This window comes from Sminthopsis crassicaudata, chromosome 4 (genome assembly GCF_048593235.1).
Source record: "Sminthopsis crassicaudata isolate SCR6 chromosome 4, ASM4859323v1, whole genome shotgun sequence".
Taxonomy (NCBI): domain Eukaryota; kingdom Metazoa; phylum Chordata; class Mammalia; order Dasyuromorphia; family Dasyuridae; genus Sminthopsis; species Sminthopsis crassicaudata.
In genome coordinates this window covers 468,127,190-468,148,481 of record NC_133620.1, presented here as the reverse complement: position 1 = coordinate 468,148,481, position 21,292 = coordinate 468,127,190, and the positions used below count along the sequence as shown (strand labels likewise).

At 34.1% G+C, this 21,292-nt stretch overlaps 1 protein-coding gene across 1 annotated transcript in view; it reads right to left on the bottom strand.

The window, feature by feature from the left end:
• Positions 1–21,292, bottom strand: part of DGKG (diacylglycerol kinase gamma) — a 213,458-nt gene that overhangs the window by 138,061 nt on the left and 54,105 nt on the right. The window contains exons 14-17 of the mRNA XM_074264238.1: positions 19,455–19,544; positions 13,753–13,842; positions 9,547–9,618; positions 8,751–8,849 (exon numbers count right to left, since the gene is read on the bottom strand). Of these exons, the coding sequence (XP_074120339.1) occupies positions 8,751–8,849; positions 9,547–9,618; positions 13,753–13,842; positions 19,455–19,526 (333 nt within the window). The 5' untranslated portion in view covers positions 19,527–19,544. The remainder of the gene's footprint in view (positions 1–8,750; positions 8,850–9,546; positions 9,619–13,752; positions 13,843–19,454; positions 19,545–21,292) is intronic.

Below are 21,292 nucleotides of genomic sequence, written 5' to 3'. Positions count from 1 at the left end.
ACTTAACTTTTTTTTTTTTTTTTTAGCACATACTGTAAGTAAAGTTATTAGGTACTGGGGGTCCAGTAAAAATTAATAGGACACTGAGTCTGCCCTCAAAGAATGTGAAATCTAGAAGTTATGATAGTGAATATCACTTTACTGTTTTTTTGTTTTGGTTTTGGTTTTGGTTTTGGTTTTTTTTTTTTTTTTTACTTTTAAGAGAAGGAGATGTTTTAGTTAAAAGTAAGAAAGATAACTTTGAGCAGGGAGGATGATAGAGTTCTTGAATTCTTGAGTATTTTTGCAGTTAATGTAAAAGATAAAAAAAATCCTGAGGTAAAAGACAAAAAAAAAACCCCAAAACAAAACCTACCCCCCAAACAAACAAACAACCCCCTTCCTCAAGGCTTGGGACTGCATTAGATGGATTTTTCTTTCCTTTCCTAGTAACCTTAAATATAGAATTTGAAGTTGGGAGATATTTCATTTGTCTAAATTAAGTTTTCACTCTGATTTATTTTAATTTTAGATAAAGGCCAAGAAAAGGGATCAAGAAAGAGATTGGACTATAATTTGGGATTCTATGTGATAGTGAATAGAGTTTCAGTCTTGAAGTTAAGAAAATGTGAATTCAAAATCTTCCTAGATACTTATTAGCTGTGTGGTTTTGAGAAGTCACTTACCCTCTTTCAGCTTAAATTTCTTCCCTTGGAAAATGGGAATAATACCACCTATGTCACAGGATTGTTGGGAGGAATGAACCAAGTGATGTATGTAAAGCGTTTGGAAAACCTTAAAATACTATATAAATGTTAGTTGTTGTTGATATTATTATTAGATGGAGGAAAATGGATCAATCTCCTAGCCCTCTCCCCCAAAGTCAGGAAGACTCAGTTCCAAGGACAATTATATTTAGATTGGTACAGATGAAACAAAAATGATTAACAGGAAACTGAAAGCCAAGAGATATGAGGAAATGGAAAATGAGAACTCAGCTGCTCTCAACAGCTACCTGCATCCCATAGCATTGAAAGAATTTGTGGACATGATTGTTGGAGTTCTCTGAATGGTTATTGAGTATAGAATAACAGTGAAAAGACTTAATAAACAGGCAAAGGCAATTGGGATTAAGTGACTTGCTCTGGATCACACAGCTATTAAGTGTAACATGTTCAAGGTCAGATTTGAACTCAGGTTCTCCTGACTTCAGGACCAGCACCATCTCGCTGCCCCAGTTTTTCAAAAGAAGACCAATGTCAATTCTTTGAACTATAGAGCAGTAAGTTTACCCAAGTTTGTTTGAAAAATTCCAGGGTGCAATATCAAAAGAATGACTTAAGCAATTAGAAAGGGAAGTAATCACTGATAGATAGCAGAGGCCCATTAAAAACAAGCTATGTCCAGGCTACCCCAGTGTCCCTGCCAGGTCATATATAGAGCTGGTCATAAAACCAAACTCCTAAATATTTTTAAAAATATTTGCTATCTAGACCTACTTTTCTCTTTTTTGACTTGAGAAGTTGATTTTTTTTTGCACCCAAATTTAAGAATTTGGATATATAAGCATAAAATATGATTTTAATACAATTGATCAAATATTCAAGAGGATAAACAAATCTTTTTTTTTCCATTTTGACATCCAACAGATTAATTACCTCTTCTAACTTTGTGTCATCTTTAATCCACGCTTTTATCCAACTCACTGATAACAATTTTACATAGAGAGGGTCAAACATAGATCTCTAAACATTCTACAAAGGACTTTTGTATAAAACAACCAAGAACCATTTATGGGTTGTGTTTGGCTATTCACACAATTGTCTACTGATATCTGCTCATAGCTCTTCCATCTTTGAAGTGGTTAGCTTGTGCATTGGACAAAACTCCAGGCACTGGAGTCAAGAAAACTTGAGTTTGAATCTGGCCTCAGTTTGTTGTATAATCTTAGGTAAATTATATAACATTGATTTGACTCAGTTTCCTTTTCTGTAAAATGGGGATTATAATCTTATATAGTTTGCAAGCTTTCATGACGATGAAATGAGATAATTGTAAAGCATTTAGTACAGTGTTGAACATAGTGAAAGACATAAATATTAGGCATTGCAATCATCTTGTCAAGGATATGAATGATTTTGTCAAATGATTCTCTCAAGTCAAGATAAACTATCCATAATATCTCCTTGATTAATTAATCCAATAATTATAAAAAAGAAATAGGAATATCTGTCTGAGACATTTGTGATGAAATCATATGAGCTCTATGTATTTTTGTAATGTTCACTAATCAACTTTTTTAACAATATAGTTTTTGAAAAGAATCAAATTGGTCATTGGTCTTTAATTCACAGAATTTACTCTCTTTTTGAAAAGTGAAACATTTGCTCCTTTATTGTTCTGAAGTTTGAACCTTATTCCTCCACAATTTTAAAAAAGATAACTGATAATAGCTCAACAATCAACTTTATACCTCTTCGTTCTGTACCTTGGATATGGTTCATTTAGACCTGCTTATTTGAACTCCCAATTGCAATTCAAGAGCACATGTGTCATCACTTTAATTTTCTTTGGTTATAACTTCCTATTAGTTATTTCCTTCTGTTGTATATAACATACCAATAATTTTCTTTGGTAGAAAAATGGAAATAAAACAATAGCTTAAAGCTTCTGACTTCTCTCTTTTATGCTTTATCATTGTCTTCTCTACACTAAGCTATGATTCTATCCTTTTTGGGGGGATTCTGTTCTTTTCCACAAATCTGTTATTTGAGTTCAAACCCTTATTTCCTAAGACCTTGAAGCCATAATTATAGCACCCAAGGAGAGTTACAATGGTTTCATCATCAATTTCTTATAATCTATTCTACCTGGATTCATAAGACTTCATGAAGAAGTGATGGTATAAATTGAGAATGTGGATTTACAATTCTATCCTATGCAGTGGATCACAACTTGCTATCATTCTCTAATGTTTTTTGAGAGGTCTCTGGGTAAAATGCTTTTAAAATTTATGACATTGCTTGGACTTGTTAGTTTGAGTGATATATATTATCCATACCTGGGATACATTGAGCTAAATCCTAGGAGATTTAAGTAGTGAGTTTCCAGGATTTTTGTTATTTCCTGGTTTTTATCTGTCCAGTATCTTTCCTTGACCTGTTTTTCAACTGTTAAAAAAACTCCTCAGATATCTTACATTTTCTATTTTTTCTTCCAATATTTCTTTTCTATTGTTGCTTCATTTCTTTTTACTCTATTTTAGTTTTTAGTGTTTCTAATATTTGGGAAATTATCACTTCTTCTTTTAAACTATTATTCTTCTAAATCTTTTCTCCAGAGCTTTTTTTTCATTCTTTTAAAAAAAAATCTCTTGCTTCATTTTTTCTAGGTGTTTATAGTAGTCTTTGCAAAAATCCATTTCCCGTTGAATCTCTTCTTACAGTTGTTAGTTATTTTTGACTTGGATTTTGAGATTTCCATTATTTTTCTTGAATTCACTGGGATCTTCAATTTATCCATCACTTTAGCTTTATTTTCTTAGTGTAATACTAGGGTTTTTCCCCAGTTTCAAACTGGGTCCCCTAGGTTTTTGTGCTGATTTCTATCTTCCATGGTTGGACCTCTTTGATATCTGAAGTTCAGAACACTAATCTAAATTAAACACTAAAAATGTAGGTATTTCATGAAATTTCAGATATCTGGCTACCTAGAGTCCTGAGACACTTAGGTTGTATCATTATGAGCAGTGATATACTATAGTGGTCCATGGTTCTTCCCATGGCTTTTAAGGTCCTCACTCTGGAGACCACCTTGGAGTTTCTTGGGGTGAACTTTCACTCTTGCTGCATCTACACCTAGGCTATATGTGACCCTGACTCATATTTGGCTATATAGGGAGGATGCTAGTTTGTTTGCCTGACTTTGTAGGTGTCCCCTTTCCTATGGCTTGTAGGCTTTTCGTTTTTCTTAATTTCTTAATTTCTGCAATGGAACATACAACTTATTCTTGATTCTCACTGGAATTTTTGATCTTTCAAAAAATCTGGAATTTCAAGTTTTTGCCGAAGCAGAAGTGTGAGATCTCGGTGGCTTGCAATTTTCTTGTGCAATAGGCAGTAAAATTTTCATAGCTATGTCATAATGAAAAATTTGAGTTTTAAATATCATAATAAGAAATTTCAGTGTTAAAGAGTTTGAATGCCTTGTTCAGGGTCAAATGTCTAGTACATGTCAGATCTCCTCCACATCCAGAGCTCTTTCTACCATATGGCCAATTTGATATTTTGTGGTGCTTTCTACAAGCAATATTATATTTTAGCTATTAGATCCATATAAATATTAATAGGACATTGAGTCTGCCCACTCAATTCAGCTTTAAATTCAGAAATTTCAATATGAGGTATCACTTTTATTTTATTTTTTTTAAGAAAAGGGGATTATTTAGTTAAAATATAAGTGTGAAAAATGACCTCAAACAATGGATGGTGTTTTTGAATCAGAAATTTTTGCAATAAATGTGGAAGGTAAGAAAAGAGATAGAGATTTAAGATGAAACCAGAGTCTAAAGGAGATGGATTTTTCTTTCCTTCTCTAGTGATCTTAAACATAGAATTTGAAGTTGAATAATCATTTCAGTCATCTAAATTAAGTTGGCTCTGATTTATTTTAATTTTAAATGGAGGTGAAGAGGCAAATCAAGGAATAAATATGATTGCTGCTTTGGATTCTAGGTAATATAGAAGATATAGTGTCAGACTTGAAATCAGGAAGACCTGACTTCCTACCTCAGATACTTACTAGCTATGTGAGCCAGAAGAAGTCATTTAGCATCTCTCAGTTTAAGTTTCATCAATAAAATGAGTATAATTGTAGCACTTACATCAGAGGGGCGTTGGAAGAAACAAATCAATGAGACTGTTTCTGTTTATATGTACATATACATATGTATAAATCCTCTTTCTCTCTCTCTCTCTCTTTTTTATGTTGGCATCCAATAGACCAGTTACTCTTCTATGTTTGTGTCATCTTCAGATTTGATTAGCATACCATCAATGTTTTATGCAAATAATGATAAGAACATTACATATCACAGATCAAACATAAATGTTTGTGGGCACTCCTCTAAGGATCTCTGTAAAATCTCCCATAGAAATAGGGTTTGGTCATTTACCCAGTTGTCTATTGACTAGCTAACATCTCCACTACTTTGTTGTAAGGCATATCATGAGACACTCTGTCAAATGATTTACTCAAATCAAGTTAAAGTATCCATAATATTTTCTTGATTTATTCATCCAATTACTATTAAGAAAAAAAAGAAAATTAGAAAAACCTGTCTGGGATTTTGTGTTTGTATACATTTACTAACCAATTCTTCATTTTATTTTATTTTAATTTTTCTAAGGTCATTTTCCAGTTTTATTCAGGTTGAAGTTAAGTGACTTGCCCAGGGTCACACAGCTAGGAAGTGTTAAGTGTCTGAGACCAGATTTGAACTTGGGTCCTCCTAACTTCAGGGCTAGTGCTCTATCTACTGTGTCACCTAGTTGCCCCTAACCAACCCTATATTGATAGGTTTTAGAATTTTAATAGGAATCAAATTCAAGATCATTGGCCTTTAATTCACAATCTTCCTCCCTTCAATTAAAAAAATTGAAAATTTTTCTCTTCTGTAGTGTGTATAACCAGGCCAGCTAGTGTTGCAGTGAATAAAAGTACTGTACTGGAGTCAGAAAGACCAGAAAGACCAGAGTTCAAGTCTGAACTCAAGATGTTTGTTAGCTGGATGATCCTGGGCAAGTCACTTAACTCCCGCTTGAATAAAACTGGAAAATGGCAGTATCTTTGCCAAGGAAACCCCATGGGCAGGTGATCCATGGAGTCATTAAGAGTTGGACATGACTGAATCATTGAACAACAAGTATGTATCTCCATAATTTTTCAAAAGAATTGATAGCAGCTCAGTGATCACATCTATCTCTTCTTTCTGTGACCCTGAGATATGTTTCATTTAGACCTGCTGACTTAAAATATTGACATTGAAAGTCAAGAGCACAATTTTCATATTTTCTTAGATTTCAATTTCCTTTTAGCCATTTTTTCTGTTATAGACAGTTCTCCAATATTTTGGGGAAGGAGGAAAATGAAACAGTTAGTTGAACGTTTCTGACTTCTGTCATGTTTTATCTTTTTTTCCCCCATCCTGAGAAATTATTCCACTGTTTTCCACAAATCTGTCAATATTGCCTATTGCTCTGGACCTATAGTTCTGTATCCCAAGAAGGATCGTTACAGCAACTTCATCATCAGTTCCTTATAGATCTATTCCATCTGGACTCACAGAACTTCATGCAGAGGTGGGGGTAAAAATCCACATCAGAATGTGGACAGAATACTGTCCTAGTTAATTGATAACAAGTTAGCATCTACCTTTAAGGATGGGTATCTGGGTAAATATGCCTTCAAAGCCTATGCTTAATGACTAAAGACCATTATCTTTAAAGCCTTTATTTGAGTGATATCCTGGGATACACCCAGATAATGCTTTGTTGAGTAACATATATACTCTTTGTTTATGTAGCTTGTTTTATTTTAATTTTAACATTACTAAAGATTAGTTTCCCGGAAGGTGAGAAAAACCACTCTTATTGTTTTAAAGAGCTAATTCTTGTATTTATACTTTATATACAAGTTTTGAACTTGCCCAAATTTATCTTTACAAGGAATTATAAAGAGAATCCAATGGAGAAATGTAACCTTAAGCCCTAAACTCATTAATATTTGACTCTGCCTACTGGGGGGAGATCAATTCTCCTTGTATACTGGGAAATGGGGCAGAGTTTTATAAAGTATGATAGATTTCAGTTTCCTCAGGTTTTTTGAGGGTTTTTTTCAATTCTGTAGAATCTATATGGGTATTTTTAGTTTTTAGCTTTGAGTTTTGCCAACTCTACTTCAGGTTCTGGGAAGGAGCCAGCATGAGAGGAGTTGACAGTCTCCATCGTGTCTCAGTCTCCAACTTGCTGCATCGGAGCTTCCCCTCAGGTAAGATCTGTGACTTACTCTTGGTTGAATTGTATTGCCTTGGCTCCCAATGGGCGAGCTTCTTCAGTCTCTATTATCTGTTATATATTCTTCCATATTTACTCTCTTTGATTTCTGTTTGACTATCAAAATGGCTCATGTCACCTTTGACTCTCTCATACCCTATAACAAGCAGTTGTGATTTAAACTTTGCAACATCTCGCGAATATGTCCTCTTCTAGCCTCTGGCCCTGCCATTACCTAATGTAGGACCTCATCTTTTCATACTCAGACTATTGCAATAACTTCTGGGGAGTGGGAGGGAAGCATAGTCTTTCTACCTCAAGTCTTTCCCCCTTCAATCCATCCCCCATTCAATCATCAAAGTGATTTTCCTAAAGCACAGGACCAATCACAGCAAACTCTTCTTCCAGAACCCCATTCAATAAACTCTAGTGCTTCCCTATTTCCTCTAAGAGCAATTATAAAATGCTCGATTAGGCATCCAAAGCCCTTTATTACCTGGCCCATCTTACGTTTCCAATTTTCTTACAACTGACTCCCCAGCACATACTCTTCAGTCCAGTGACACTGGCCTCCTGGTTGTTCCACACATCTGGGCATTTTCTCTGGCTGTTCTCCACACCTGGAATACTTTCTACCCTTTATTCTGATTCTAGACCTCCCTGACTTCCTTTTTGTCCCAACTAAAATAGCACCTCTTAGGGAAAGCCATCCTCAATCTCTTAATTGCAGTGTGTCCTCTCTATTATTCATTTCCTAGTTTTCCTTTATATTAGGACATATTTATTTGAATAGTGTATCATTAGATTATGAACTAGTGAAGGGCAGGGGCTGTCTTTTGCCTCTTTTTGTATCCTCAGTGCTTAGCTCAGTACCTGACACATAATAGGTGCTTAATGAATATTTTTTAAATTGAATTGAACTGGATAAATGGGTTTCCCTACTTATTGCTATGTGTATTTACTCTAGAAGTGGTATTTGATAGGAAAAGGGTTATGTCTTGGATATAAATAATGCTGGGCTCTAGCTTCTCCCCATAATGAACAGTGATTAGAAATTAGCTTGCAATGGAAAACCATATGCCCTAGACTAACAGTTTTTAAGGGAGCAGAAAGGATGTAATTCTAGTCTATAGCTCTCTGAGGAGAATGGAGTGGCCAAGCTTCTGTCCCCCCCCCACCCCAACTTTCTGCCTTCCCTCAAAATCTCCCTTGGAGAAAGATGGAGAAGAGACCAGAGAATGCCTGTCTCGATCATGTCAAGCCCCATATGAGGGGAAAACCCTTGACACATTTCCAAGTAGTTCAACTTTGAAATATTGTATTTGCTTCCATTTCCACTGAGACCTCTAAACAATGATTAAACCAGTGGCTAAGCAGTGACTAGATTAAAGAAATAAAGCTGACAAAACCTATCATGTACAAAACACAACTTTTAAAATGACTAGGAATGATGGGAAAATACAAAACACAACTTTTAAAATGACTAGGAATGATGGGAAAATGCCAGAGGATCAAATAATTTGGCTAAGAAATATAACTTAAAATATATTAAATTGGGGGGGACCATAGGAGGGACAAACATTTCTAAAATAAATTTATTTCATAAAAGAAATCTGAATGATATAAAAGCAAAAGAAAATGATAACATTTATTTTAAAAATAGAAAAAAGAATATGATTAAGAAATTTAAAAGGGAAGCTTCAGGGCACACTACTGTACCTCCAATTCATGTGCATCTTTGATTGAAGAATCGGATTCAACATTCTTTACGGCATCATCAGAGCTTGAATAAGGGGTTTCTTTTTCTTCTTCATTCTCCTTTGAGGAAAGAGAGAAAAAAAGATTACAAGCATCGAACAGAATAAATATTACCATCTGTAGCCAATACAACTGAAATAGAATGGAAGCAAAGGACAAAACATCCTCTGGTTTGGTGAAGCACTTTTCCTAAAAGAGAATGGTCCACTAGAGACCACAAAAGGTCTCAATAGGATTTTCCTGGGTCTCATTAGGTTACTTGGTTCCACATTAGTTCTATCCCTTCTTTGATTCTACTTTTTTTCCCATAAATCTCCCACTTAACTTTATGTCCTATCTAAGGCATTGCAGCCACAGTTTATAAGGACATCTTAGAAATGCCATTTTTGCTCCCATTTCCACTGCTACCTCTAAATAGAAATGGTGATTAAATTAATGGGAAAAATCTGATGAAACACATAACGTAAAAAATTTGACAGATAAAAATATTCCAGAAGCATAATTTTAAACATTACTGGAAATGATGGGAGAATAGCAAAAACCAAAATAAATTGGAGAAGAAATGCAAAAATGAAACATATAATTTAGAGGGGAACAGTAGAAGGGACAGATTCTAAATTCCTATAAAATAAGCTTATTTTACAAAAGAGATGAAGCTGATCTTAAAACAGAAGGTATCAACATTTATTTTAAAAATAGAAATAAGAGGAAATGGTTAATAAATTAAAAGTGGATGTTTCATGGAAAACTATCTTACCTCCAATTCACTTGCATCCTTGGCTGAAGAACTGGGTTCTTCATCAGGGATGCCTTCTTCTTCTTTCTTCTCCTTTGAGGAAAGATATAGAGAAAAAAGACCATAAATATGAAAACAATAAACATCACCACCAGTAGAACAGCCAATACATCTGAAACAGAAGGCATCAACAAAGACCATGTTCATGCACTTTCCCCAGAAGACTTTGGTCCACTGGAAACCATGACAAGTGTCAACTAGATTTCTGGGATTCTTCAAGTTGCTTCCCATGCTTGGCTTAAGCTCAGATTACATATACAGGCTGCACATCATGTGTAGAGAAAACACTGATATACAAAAAAGTGAAAAATGAGAAAGAAGATCAAATATTTTTACTGGCTTTGTCTGTGAATAGAAAATGAAAATAATGTGACATCTAAACTAACTTCTATCTTATCATTTAATTCATAAAAAGAATGACAGAAACAGGAAACAGTAATGTGGTGGTAGAAGAGCAAACATTAAAGCAAAATTAAGAGAGAAAAGATTCAAAATTTTCATTCATTCTTTTTAAAATTAAAATTTCTTATTCTGTACCTGAATAACAAAAAAGAACATTTCCATATGCACAGTAGCCCAAAAAAGAAGACCGCATACAGAACTTTAAATCTCCACATGCTTAAAAAAATGACTTCTACATGTTACTTTCAAATATGTCCTGTTTCCTTGTTCTTCTTTTGAGCTTTCTTCTGTGTTCTCTTTTGTGCATTTAAAACATGGTATAATGGTCTCCTTTTTTGGCATAAGTATTGCTAAGCCCTCCTTCTACCACATTACCCCATGCAAAAACAAAAGCCCCACAATAGAAAGGAGAGAAAAACCCCTTATAACAAATAAGCACAGTCAAGCAAAATGAACCCCCACAGTGGTCATGCCTCCATGACATAGATCTCTTCTTGCATATCTAGTTCATCATTTCTCTTGGAGAGGTAATGTTGTACCATAGTTTGTAGAGGGCTGCAGATAGTGGGGGAACTCTGGGTGAGGAATAAGATCCTTCAGCCCAGAGGGAACCTGCTGATAATGTCTGCTTCAGCTCCCCACCTTCCTTTCCTTTGGTACATCTCCCCCTTCCTGAGAAGTCAAGGAGGGCTTGACCACCTGTGTTCTATTGAAGCAAGGGATACTTATAGCAAGAGGCAGGGTGCTTATAATTAGCACTTGCTCAGGGAGCTGTGGTGATGTTAATGCTACTCTACTTAGCACTTGCTCAGTGTGATGTGATGATGTAATGGTTCTCTAGTTGGCACATGCTCAGTGCGCTGTGATGATGAAATCATGTTGAGGTATTTAAGGGCTGAGAGGACTGAAAATAAGGACACTCCATTTATGACCATCCTGGTGGCTCTCCTGCCTCCTTCCCTCCTCCACTAAGACCAGGCTGATCTTGAGATCCTCCAGAGAGCTAGTCTGGACACCACAATAGTTGATCTCTGAGTCTTCAAGATTTTGTTTTCCCTTTAGAATTCTTGTTTGTTCACTTCATTCTGTACCATTTCCTACTACTCAGTACTCTCTGAAATAATGCCTTTCTGCATTTCTTATCATACAATAATATTGTTTTTGGTCACATACCACAATCTATTCATCCATTTCCAAATATCAGGTGTCCTGTTAGATTATAATCCTTTGATTCTCTCTTTTTAAACATTTTTTTCTGAAATAAGGAGGAGAGATGGGTGGACTGGGAAGGAAATGGTGAGGGAAGAAGACAAGGTTGGATCTGGGGTGGGTGGAGGTTAAGTAATACCATTGTCTTATCAGTTCCACTGAGTTAACATCTTGTTGTAAGAATCCTTCCATCAGGTATATTTCTCCAGAGTTTTAGCCTATTAGACTTGCCCAGGGTCACAATGCTAATATGTGTTTGAGACTTGATTTGAACTCAGGAAGATGAGCCTTTCTGACTCTTGGCCTGGTATTCTATCCACTTCACCACCTACTTTTAAAATCTCCTCTTTATAGTAAATGTTGCTGCACCTTGAGCATTTCCTACTATGGCTTCCCAGTAATTTAATTACTTCTTTCTGGAAAAACTCTAGATTTTATATATAATGTTATTGGGACTTTCTTTTTTGGAGATTCTTTCAGGAAGAAATTCATAGATTTTTTTAGTCTGCCCAGAATCATATAATGTTTTAAATTTTGTGAGATGCTTTTCAAATTTTACATTTGATCTTATCAACAACTCTGAGAGGAAATTTGATGAGAAAACAGAGAGTCAAAGATGAAGTGAGTTCCCCTGATTCATACAGTGGGTGAGCACTTGAAGCTAGAATACAACTCAAGCATCTCTGACTTCGGCATATGAAGAAGTGCTCTAAGTCATTTTTTGATTAGAGAAATACAAATTACAACAACTCTGAGCACCATCTCACACCCATCAGATTGGTTAATACGATCAATAGGAAAATGATAAATGGTGGAGAGTATATAGGAAAACTGGGACATCAGTGAATTGTTAGCTGAGTATTGTGGTCTGATCATTCTGAAGAGCAATTTGAAACTCTGCCCAAAGGGCTAAAAACCCACACATATCCTTTTATCTAGCAATACTATTATTAGGTCTGTATCCCAAAGAGATAAAAAAGAAAAAGGTCCTATATGTATAACAATTTATAATAGCTCTATATGGTAGCAAAGAATTGGAAATTGAAGGGATGCCCATCAATTGGGGAATATCTGAACAAGTTGTGATATATGACTGTGATGGACTACAATTGTGCTATAAGAAATGATAATCAAGATGCTTTCAGAAAGACTTGGAAAGACTTACATGGATTGATGCAAACTGAAGTGAGCCAAACCAGGAAAAGATTGGATATAATAACAGAAATGTTTTACAATGATCAAATTTGAATGATTTACCCATTTTCAGCAATACCATTATCTAAGCCAATTACAAAGGACTTATGGTGAAAAACATATGATGAAAAACTTATGATGAAAATTATTCACTTTCAGAGAAAGAACTAATAAAGTGTGGATACAGATGGAAGTATAGGTTTAAAAAAAACTATTCTTATTTTTCTTCTTTGGTTTGTGTTTTCTTTTGCAACATGAGTAATATAACACGATACTGACTTTTTGTGATAATGACTCACATAGAAATATGTTTTTCATCACTGCACATGTATGGGGAAAGTATGGAAAGGAACTTCGGGAGAGAATCTGGAAATCAAAATTTAAAAAAAATGAATGTTGAACTTTTTTTTTATTTGCAATTGAGAATGATATTTTAAAAAGAAAATTAGGAATATCTGTCTGGCATTGTTTGTGATGAAATTATGTGAGTGCTGTGTGATCATTACTTCCTTTGGTAAGTGTTCACTAACCAATTCTTTATGGACAAGAGATTGATAGACATCTGCTCATCTATGCTTTTGTATATGTATATGTATCTCCACTGTCTTTTAAAAGACAACTAATAGTAACTCAATAATCCTATCTACTTGCCCTTTTTGTATCATGAGATCCAGTTTATTTATACTCGTGGACTTTAATTCTCAACTGAACGTCAAGAGCATACTGATTATTGTTTGACTTTTCTTGGACTTCAGTTCTCTTAGCCATTTTTGTTTAATCATTACCATTCACAGATAATTTTCTTTGGCAGAAAATCAGAAACAAAATCACTATTGGAAAGTTTCTGGCTTCTGTCACATTTTGTCCTTGTCTTCTCCATCCTGGCAGTAGTTCTATCCCTTCTTTCATTCTACTTTTTTCCATAAATCTTGACTTTATATCCTATCTAAGGCATTGCAGGCACAGTTTATAAGGACATCTTAGAAATGCTATCTTTGCTCCCATTTCCACTGCTACCTCTAAATAGAAATAGTGATTAAATCAACGGAATAAATCTGATGAAAATGTATAATGTAAAAAATTTGAAAGATAAAAATATTCCAGAAACATAATTTTAAACATTGCTGGAAATGATGGGAAGATACCAGATAATACAATAAATTAGAAAAGAAATGTAAAAATGAAATATTTGGAGGGGGAACAATAGTAGGGACAAATTCTAAATTCTGGTAAAACAAGCTCATTTTACAAAAGAGATGAAGCTGATATAAAAACAAAACAAACTGACATTTATTTTAAAATAGAAATAAGAGAAAATGGTTTATAAATTAAAAATGGATGTTTTGAGGAAAACTACTTTACCTCCAATTCACTTATATCCTTATTTGAAGTACTGGGTTGGGAATCAGTTATGGGATCAGCAAAGATGGTCGTGGACATGACTTCTCCTTTCTTTTCATATGAGGAAAGATAAAGAAAAAAAGACCATAGATACTGAACATTATATATATAAATAATATATCTATATCACCATCAATAAAACAGCCAATACCATTGAAACAGAAGGAATCAACAAAGACCATGTCCTGTGGTTTGCTCAAGCACTTTCCCCAGAAGACTTTGGTCCATTGGAGACCATGCAAAGTCTCAACTAGATTTTCCTGAGATTCTTCAAGTTACTTCCCCGGCTTTGCATCACCTTAGCTTACATATACAAGTGCACATCATGTGTAGAAGCAGCACTGACGTACAAAAAAAGTGAAATAAGAAAGAATCAGATATATTTATTGGCTTTGTCCATGAATATAAAGTGAAGATAATGTGGCATCTAAACTCACTTCTGTGTTATCTTTTAATTCATAAAAAGAATGGTAGAAACAGGAAACAGTAATGTGGAGGTGGAAGAGCAAACATTAAAGCAAAATTAAAAGATAGAAAAAATTGGAAATTTTCATTCATTTTTAAATTAATTTTTCTTATTCTGTATTTGAAATGATAGAAAATAGCAATTCCATATGCACAGTAGCACAAAAAAGAAGACCATATATGGAAACTATAAACCTCCACTTGCTTAAAAAAATGACTTTTCATAGTTCTTTTCAACAATGAGGTGATTCAGTCCAGTTCTGATAGACTTGTAATGGAGACAGCCATCTGCATCCAGAAAAAGGACTATGGGAATGAATGTGGATCATAACATTGTATTTTCACCTTTATTGTTGTTGTTTGCTTGTTTGTTTTTTCCTTTTCCTTTTTTCCCTTTTTGATCTGATTTTTCTTGTGCAGCTCGATAATTGTGGAAATATATTTAGAAGAATTGTACATATTTAACCTATATTGGATACTTGGATTATTCCACTCAAGAGAAATGGAGAAGTAGGGAGGGAATGAGAAAAAGGTGGGAATATAAGGTTTTTCAAGAGGGAATGTTGAAAACTTTCTTTGCATGTATTTTGAAAAATAAAAAGCTATTCTAAAAATGATTTCTACATGTTACTTTCAAAGCTGTCCTGCTTCCTTGTTCTTTTGAGCTTCCTTCTGTGTTCTTTTTTGTGCATTTAAAATATGGTTTAATGGTATTTTTTTTGGCATGAGTATTGCTAAACTCTCTTTTTACCTCATTATCCCAAAAGAGAAAGGAGATTAAAAACCCCTTATAACAAATAAGCACAGTCAAGCAAAATGAACTTACACAGTAGTCATGTCTCCATGACATAGATCCCTTCTTGCATATCTAGTTCATCATTTCTCTTGGAGAGGTAATGTTGTATCATAGTTTGTAGAGGGCTGCAGATAGTGGGGGAACTCTGGGTAAGGTATAAGATCCTTCAGCCCAGAAGGGACCTGCTGACAATGTCTGGTTCAGCTCCCCACCTTCCTTTAGTACATCTCCCCCTTCCTGAGAAGTCAAGGAGGGCTTGACCACTTGTGTCCTATTGAAGCAAGGGATACTTAGAGCAAGAGACATTTACCTATCAATAGCAGGGTGCTTATAATTAGCACTTGCTCAGTGAGCTGTGGTGATGTTAATGCTACTCTACTTAGCACTTGCTCAGTGTGATGTGATGATGTAATGGTTCTCTAGTTGGCACATGCTCAGTGTGCTGTAATGATGAATTCATGCTCAGGTATTTAAGGGCTGAGAGGACTGAAAATAAGGACACTCCATTTATGACCATCCTGGTGGCTCTTCTGCCTTCCTCCACTAAGACCAAGACTAGTCCTGAAATCCTCCAGACACTTAGCCTGGACACTACAATAGTTGGTCATTGAGTCTTCAAGATTTTGTTTTCCCTTTAGAGTTCTTGTTTCTGTTCACTTCACTCTGTGCATTTCCTACTACTCAGTACTCTCTGAAATAATGCCTTTCTGCATTTCTTATCATACAATAATATTGTTTTTGGTCATATACCACAATCTGTTCAGCCATTTTCAAATATCAGGTGTCCTGTTAGATTATAATCCTTTGATTCTCTCTTTTTGAAAAATTTTCTGAAATAAGGAAGGAGAGATGGGTAGACTGGGAAGGAAATGGTGAGGGAAGAAGATAAGGGTGGGATTCTAGGTGGGTGGAGGTTATGTTAAGGAGCAGAATTAAAGCAAAGAGTCAGCAGGAATAGAAAAGATGTGTGTATATATGGGGGGGTGAGTTGTGTATATATGTATGTGTATGAATATATCTATAAATATATGCATAAACATATCTTTTCTTAACTATAGTCTGCGAAAAAGGGAAAAAAGAACAAATTTTAAAAGTGTGCAGCAGAGAACAAAAGAACAATTTACAAAGAAATAAAGAAAAAAATGGACACTAATGAATCTAATTTCTTCTACTAATATATATGCTTTCTTGAACTGGTAATTTGTTGTTTGATATTTTGAATTCTCCCTGATGTTTTGTTGGGCACATGACAATGTTCTCTTTTGTTTGTTTTGTATTCCTTTCCTGTCTTTATGTTTTCGTATTGTTTGTTTACATAAAATAAAATTAAAAAATGAAAAATCCTCTCTTTTAATTCTTTTTAAGAATTAGGAAATTTATTTTGATTGCAACTGTTCTTTCCCTAATATCATGTTCTATTTTACCATTCACCTCTTTCTTACTTTCCCGTGTGTTTAAGATATAACTGTACTATGCTATTTGTGTTTCTATGTTTATTCTTTTATCTTTTATTATGAGATGTAGTTGATTGGTTCTATCCCTTCTTCCTTCCTTCTTCGCTACTTTATTCCTTTGAATTTCCCTTCTTTTTCTTCCATTTTATCCACCCTCCTCCAAGAATATGATCCATTCTTAGGTCCTCTGTTTTTCTTATATAATTCTCTTAATAAATTTTTGTGATATTTAATGGGAGATTTAATTTTTCATTCCCATATCAGAATGTTAGTACATCATCATTAACACATTTCATTCCAATTATTCAAGTAAGCTTACTTTTCTAAATTTCACTTGACTCTTCTATTTACATTTAAAGGTTCTAAATCTGGCATTTTCATCAGAAATCCTTGAAAGTCTTTTTTTTCCTCCTGAAATATGCTCAACTTTTCAGGAAAATTATTCTTAGTTATAATCTATTTTTGTTGTTCAGTTGTTCTACTCATGGCTGACTCTTCATGATCTCATTTGCAGTTTTTTTTTTTTTTTTGTTTTGTTTTGTTTTGTTTTTTGCAAGGATACTGCAATGATTTGATATTTCCTCCTCCAGTTCGTTTTATACATGAAAAAACTGAGGGAAACAGAGTTAAGTGACTTGCCCAGTGTCACTCTGCTAATATGTGTCTGAGGCTTGATTTGAACTCAGGAAGATGAGTCTGCCTCTTGGCCGGTATTCTATCCACTTCACCACCTATCTTTGACTTTTAAGAATATTTTAAAATCTCTTATTTATAGTAGATGTTGCTGCATTTTGAGCATTTCCTATTGTGGCTTCCTAGTAATTTAATTACTTTTTTTCTGGAAAAACTCTAGATTTTATATATAATGTTATTGATACATTCTTTTTTGGAGATTCTTTCAGGAAGAAATTGATATATTTTTTCAGTCTGCACAGAATCATATAATGCTTTAAGTTTTGTGAGATGCTTTTCAAATTTTACATTTGATCTTCTCAACAACTCTGAGAGGAAATTTGATGAGAAAACAGAGAGTCAAAGATAAAGTGAGTTCCCCTGACTCATACAGTGGGTGAGCACCTGAAGCTAGAATTCAACTCAAGTATCCCTGACTTTGGCTATGAAAAAGTGCTCTAAGTCACTTTTTGATTAGAGAAATACAAATTACAACAACTTTGAAGCACTATCTCACACCCATCAGATTGGTTAATATGATCAATAGGAAAGTGGTAAATGATGGAGAGGATGTAGGAAAACTGGGACATCAATGCATTGTTAGCTAAGTATTGTGGTCTGATTATTCTGAAGAGCAATGTGAAATTATGCCCAAAGGGCTTTAAAACCACACATACCCTTTGACCCAGCAATATTACTATTAGATCTGTATCCCAAAGAGATAAAAAAAGAAAAGATCCTACATGTATAAAATTTTATAATAGCTCTATGTGGTAGTAAAGAATTGGAAATTAAAGGGGTGTCCATCAGTTGGGGAATATCTGAACAAGTTGTGGTATAAGAATGTGATGGAATACAATTATAAGTTGTGGTATAAGAAATGATGATCAAGATATTTTCAGAAAGACCTGGAAAGACTTACATGGATTGATGCAAATTGAAGTGAGCCAAACCAAGAAAAGATCAGACATAATAACAGAAATATTTTACAATGATCAAATTTGAATGATTTACCCATTCTCAGCAATACCATTATCTAAGCCAGTTATGAAGGATTTATGATGAAAAACATTATTCACTTTCTGAGAAAGAAAAGTATAGATAGAGATGGAAGTATAGATTTAAAAAACTATTTTTCTTAGTTTTCCTCTTTGGTCTGTGTTTTCTTTTGCAACATGAGAAATACAACATGATACTGACTTTTTGTGATAATGACTCACATAGAAATATGTTTTTTCATGACTGCACAAATATGGGGAAAGTATGGAAAGGAATGTTGGGAGAGAATTTGGAAATCAAAATTTTAAAAAGTGAACGTTGAATATTTTTTTTACTTGCAATTGAGAGTGACATATTAAAAAGATAATTAGGAATATCTGTCTGGCATTGTTTGTAATGAAATTATATGAGTTCTATGTGGTCATTACTTCATTTGGTAAGTGTTCACTCAACAATTGCATATTGGCAGGTGATTGATAGACATTTGCTCATCTATGCTTTTGTGGTTTGTATCTCCACTGTCTTTTAAAAAACAGCTAATAACTCAACAATCCCATCTACTTGTCATTTTTGTATCCTTATATACAGTTTATTTATACTTATAGATTTGAATTCTCAACTGAAAGTCAAGAGCATACTGATTATCCATTGACTTTTCTTGGACTTCAGTTCTCTTAGTCATTTTTGTTCAATCATTACCATTCACAGATAATTTTCTTTGCCAGAAAATCAGAAACAAAATCAGTATTGAAAAGTTTCTGGCTTCTGTCACATTTCTGTCATCATCGTCTCCATCCTGGCAGTGGTTCTATCCTTTTTTTGATTCTACTTTTTTCATAAATCTCCCACTTGACTTTATGTCTTAAGGCATTGCAGCCATAGTTACTAAGGACATCTTAGAAATGCTATCTTTGCTCCCATTTCCACTGTTACCTCTAAATAGAAATAGTGATTAAATGAATGGAAAAAAAGCTGATGAAAACATATAATGTAAAAAAAAGGAAAGATAAAAGTATTCTAGAAACATAATTTTAAACATTACTAGAAATGAGGGAGGATATCAGTCAATAAAATAAATTGGAAAAGAAATGTTAAAATAAAACATTTGGAGGGGAAATATTGGTTCGGACAAATTCTAAATTCTGGTAAAATAAGCTCATTTGACAAAAGAGATGAAGCTGATATAAAAATAAAAGAAATTGACATTTATTTTAAAATAGAAATAAGAGAAAATGGTTTATAAATTAAAATTGATGTTTCAAGGAAAACTACCTTACCTCCAATTTACTTATATTCTTGGGTGAAGTACTGGGTTGGGAATCAGTTATGGCATTCGCAGCGGTGGTCATGGCCAAGATTTCCTCTTTCTTTCCATTTGAGGAAAGATAAAGAAAAAAAGACCATAAATACTGAATATTTTATTTATACATACACACACACACACACACACACACATATATATATATACATATACACACATATACACACACACACACATACATATATATAATATATCTATCACTATCAATAGAACAGCCAATACCATTGAAACAGAAGGAATCAACAAAGACCATGTCCTGTGGTTTGTTCAAGCACTTTCCCCAGAAGACTTTGGTCCATTGGAGACCATGCAAAGTCTCAACTAGATTTTCCTGAGATTCTTCAAGTTACTCCCCTGCTTTGCTTCACCTCAGCTTATATACACAAGCTGCACATCATGTGTAGAAGCAGCACTGATGTACAAAAAAGTGAAAAATATGAGAGAGGATCAGATATATTTATTGGCTTTGTCCATGAATATAAAGTGAAGATAATGTGGCTTCTAAACTCACTTCTGTGTTATCATTTAATTCATAAAAAAGGATGGTAGAAAGAGGAAACAGTAATGTGGAGGTGGAAGAGCAAACATTAAAGCAAAATTAAAAGACAAAAAATTGAAAATTTTCATTCATTTTTTAAAAATTAATTTTTCTTGTTCTGTACTTGAAATGATAAAAAAGAATATTTCCGTGTGCACAATAGCACAAAAAGAAAGACTGTATATGGAAACTATAAACCTCCACTTGCTTATAAAATGATTTTTCATAGCTCTTTTCAACAATGAGGTGATTCAGGCCAGTTCTGATAGACTTGTGATAGAGACAGCCGTCTGCATCCAGAAAGAGGACTATGGGAATGAACATGGATCACAATATAGTCTTTTCACTTTTATTATTGTTGTTGTTTGCTTGTTTGGTTTTTTCCTTCTCATTTTTTCCCTTTTTGATCTGATTTTTCTTGTGCAGCATGATAATTGTGGAAATATGTTTAGAAGAATTGCACATGGTTAACATAGATTGGATTATTTGCTTTCAAGAGAAGTGGAGAAGTGGGGAGGGAGGGAGAAAATATGGGAATATAAGATTTTGCAAGGATGAATGTTGAAAACTATCTTTGTATGTATTTTGAAAAATAAAAAGCTATTCTAAAAATGACTTCTACATGTTACTTTTAAAGCTGTCCTGCTTCCTTGTTGCTCTTTTGAGCTTCCTTTTGTGTTCTCTTTTGTGCATTTAAAATATGGTTTAATGGTCTTTTTTTGGCATGAGTATTGCTAAGCTCTCCTTCTACTTCATTATTCCAAAAGAGAAAGAAGAGAAAAAACCCTTTTAATAAGCACAATCAAGCAAAATGAATCCACATAGCAGTCATGCCCCCATGACAAATATCTCTTCTTTCATCTCTAATTCATCATCTCTCTTTGAGAGATAACATGCTGAATCACTGGTCCTCAGGAAACATAGATGGTCATTGAGTCTCCAAGATTTTGTTTTTCCTTTAGAGTTGTTCTTACTTCAGCTTGCTTCACTCTATTAATTCAGATTACTCAGCACTCTGAAATGATCCCAGCATTTTTTTTTACAGTGCTTAGTATTCCATTACATTTATATAACACAATTTGTTTGACCATTTTCCAATTGTTGATTATCTTAGGTTCTACTTCTACTGCTGCTACTACTTCTACTTTTTGTTTTTTGTTGTCTTCTCCTCGTTCTCTTCCATTTCCTCCTCCTCATTTTTGTTGTTGTTCTTGCTCTTGTTCTTTTTGTTCTTGTCCTTGCTTTTGCTCTTTTTC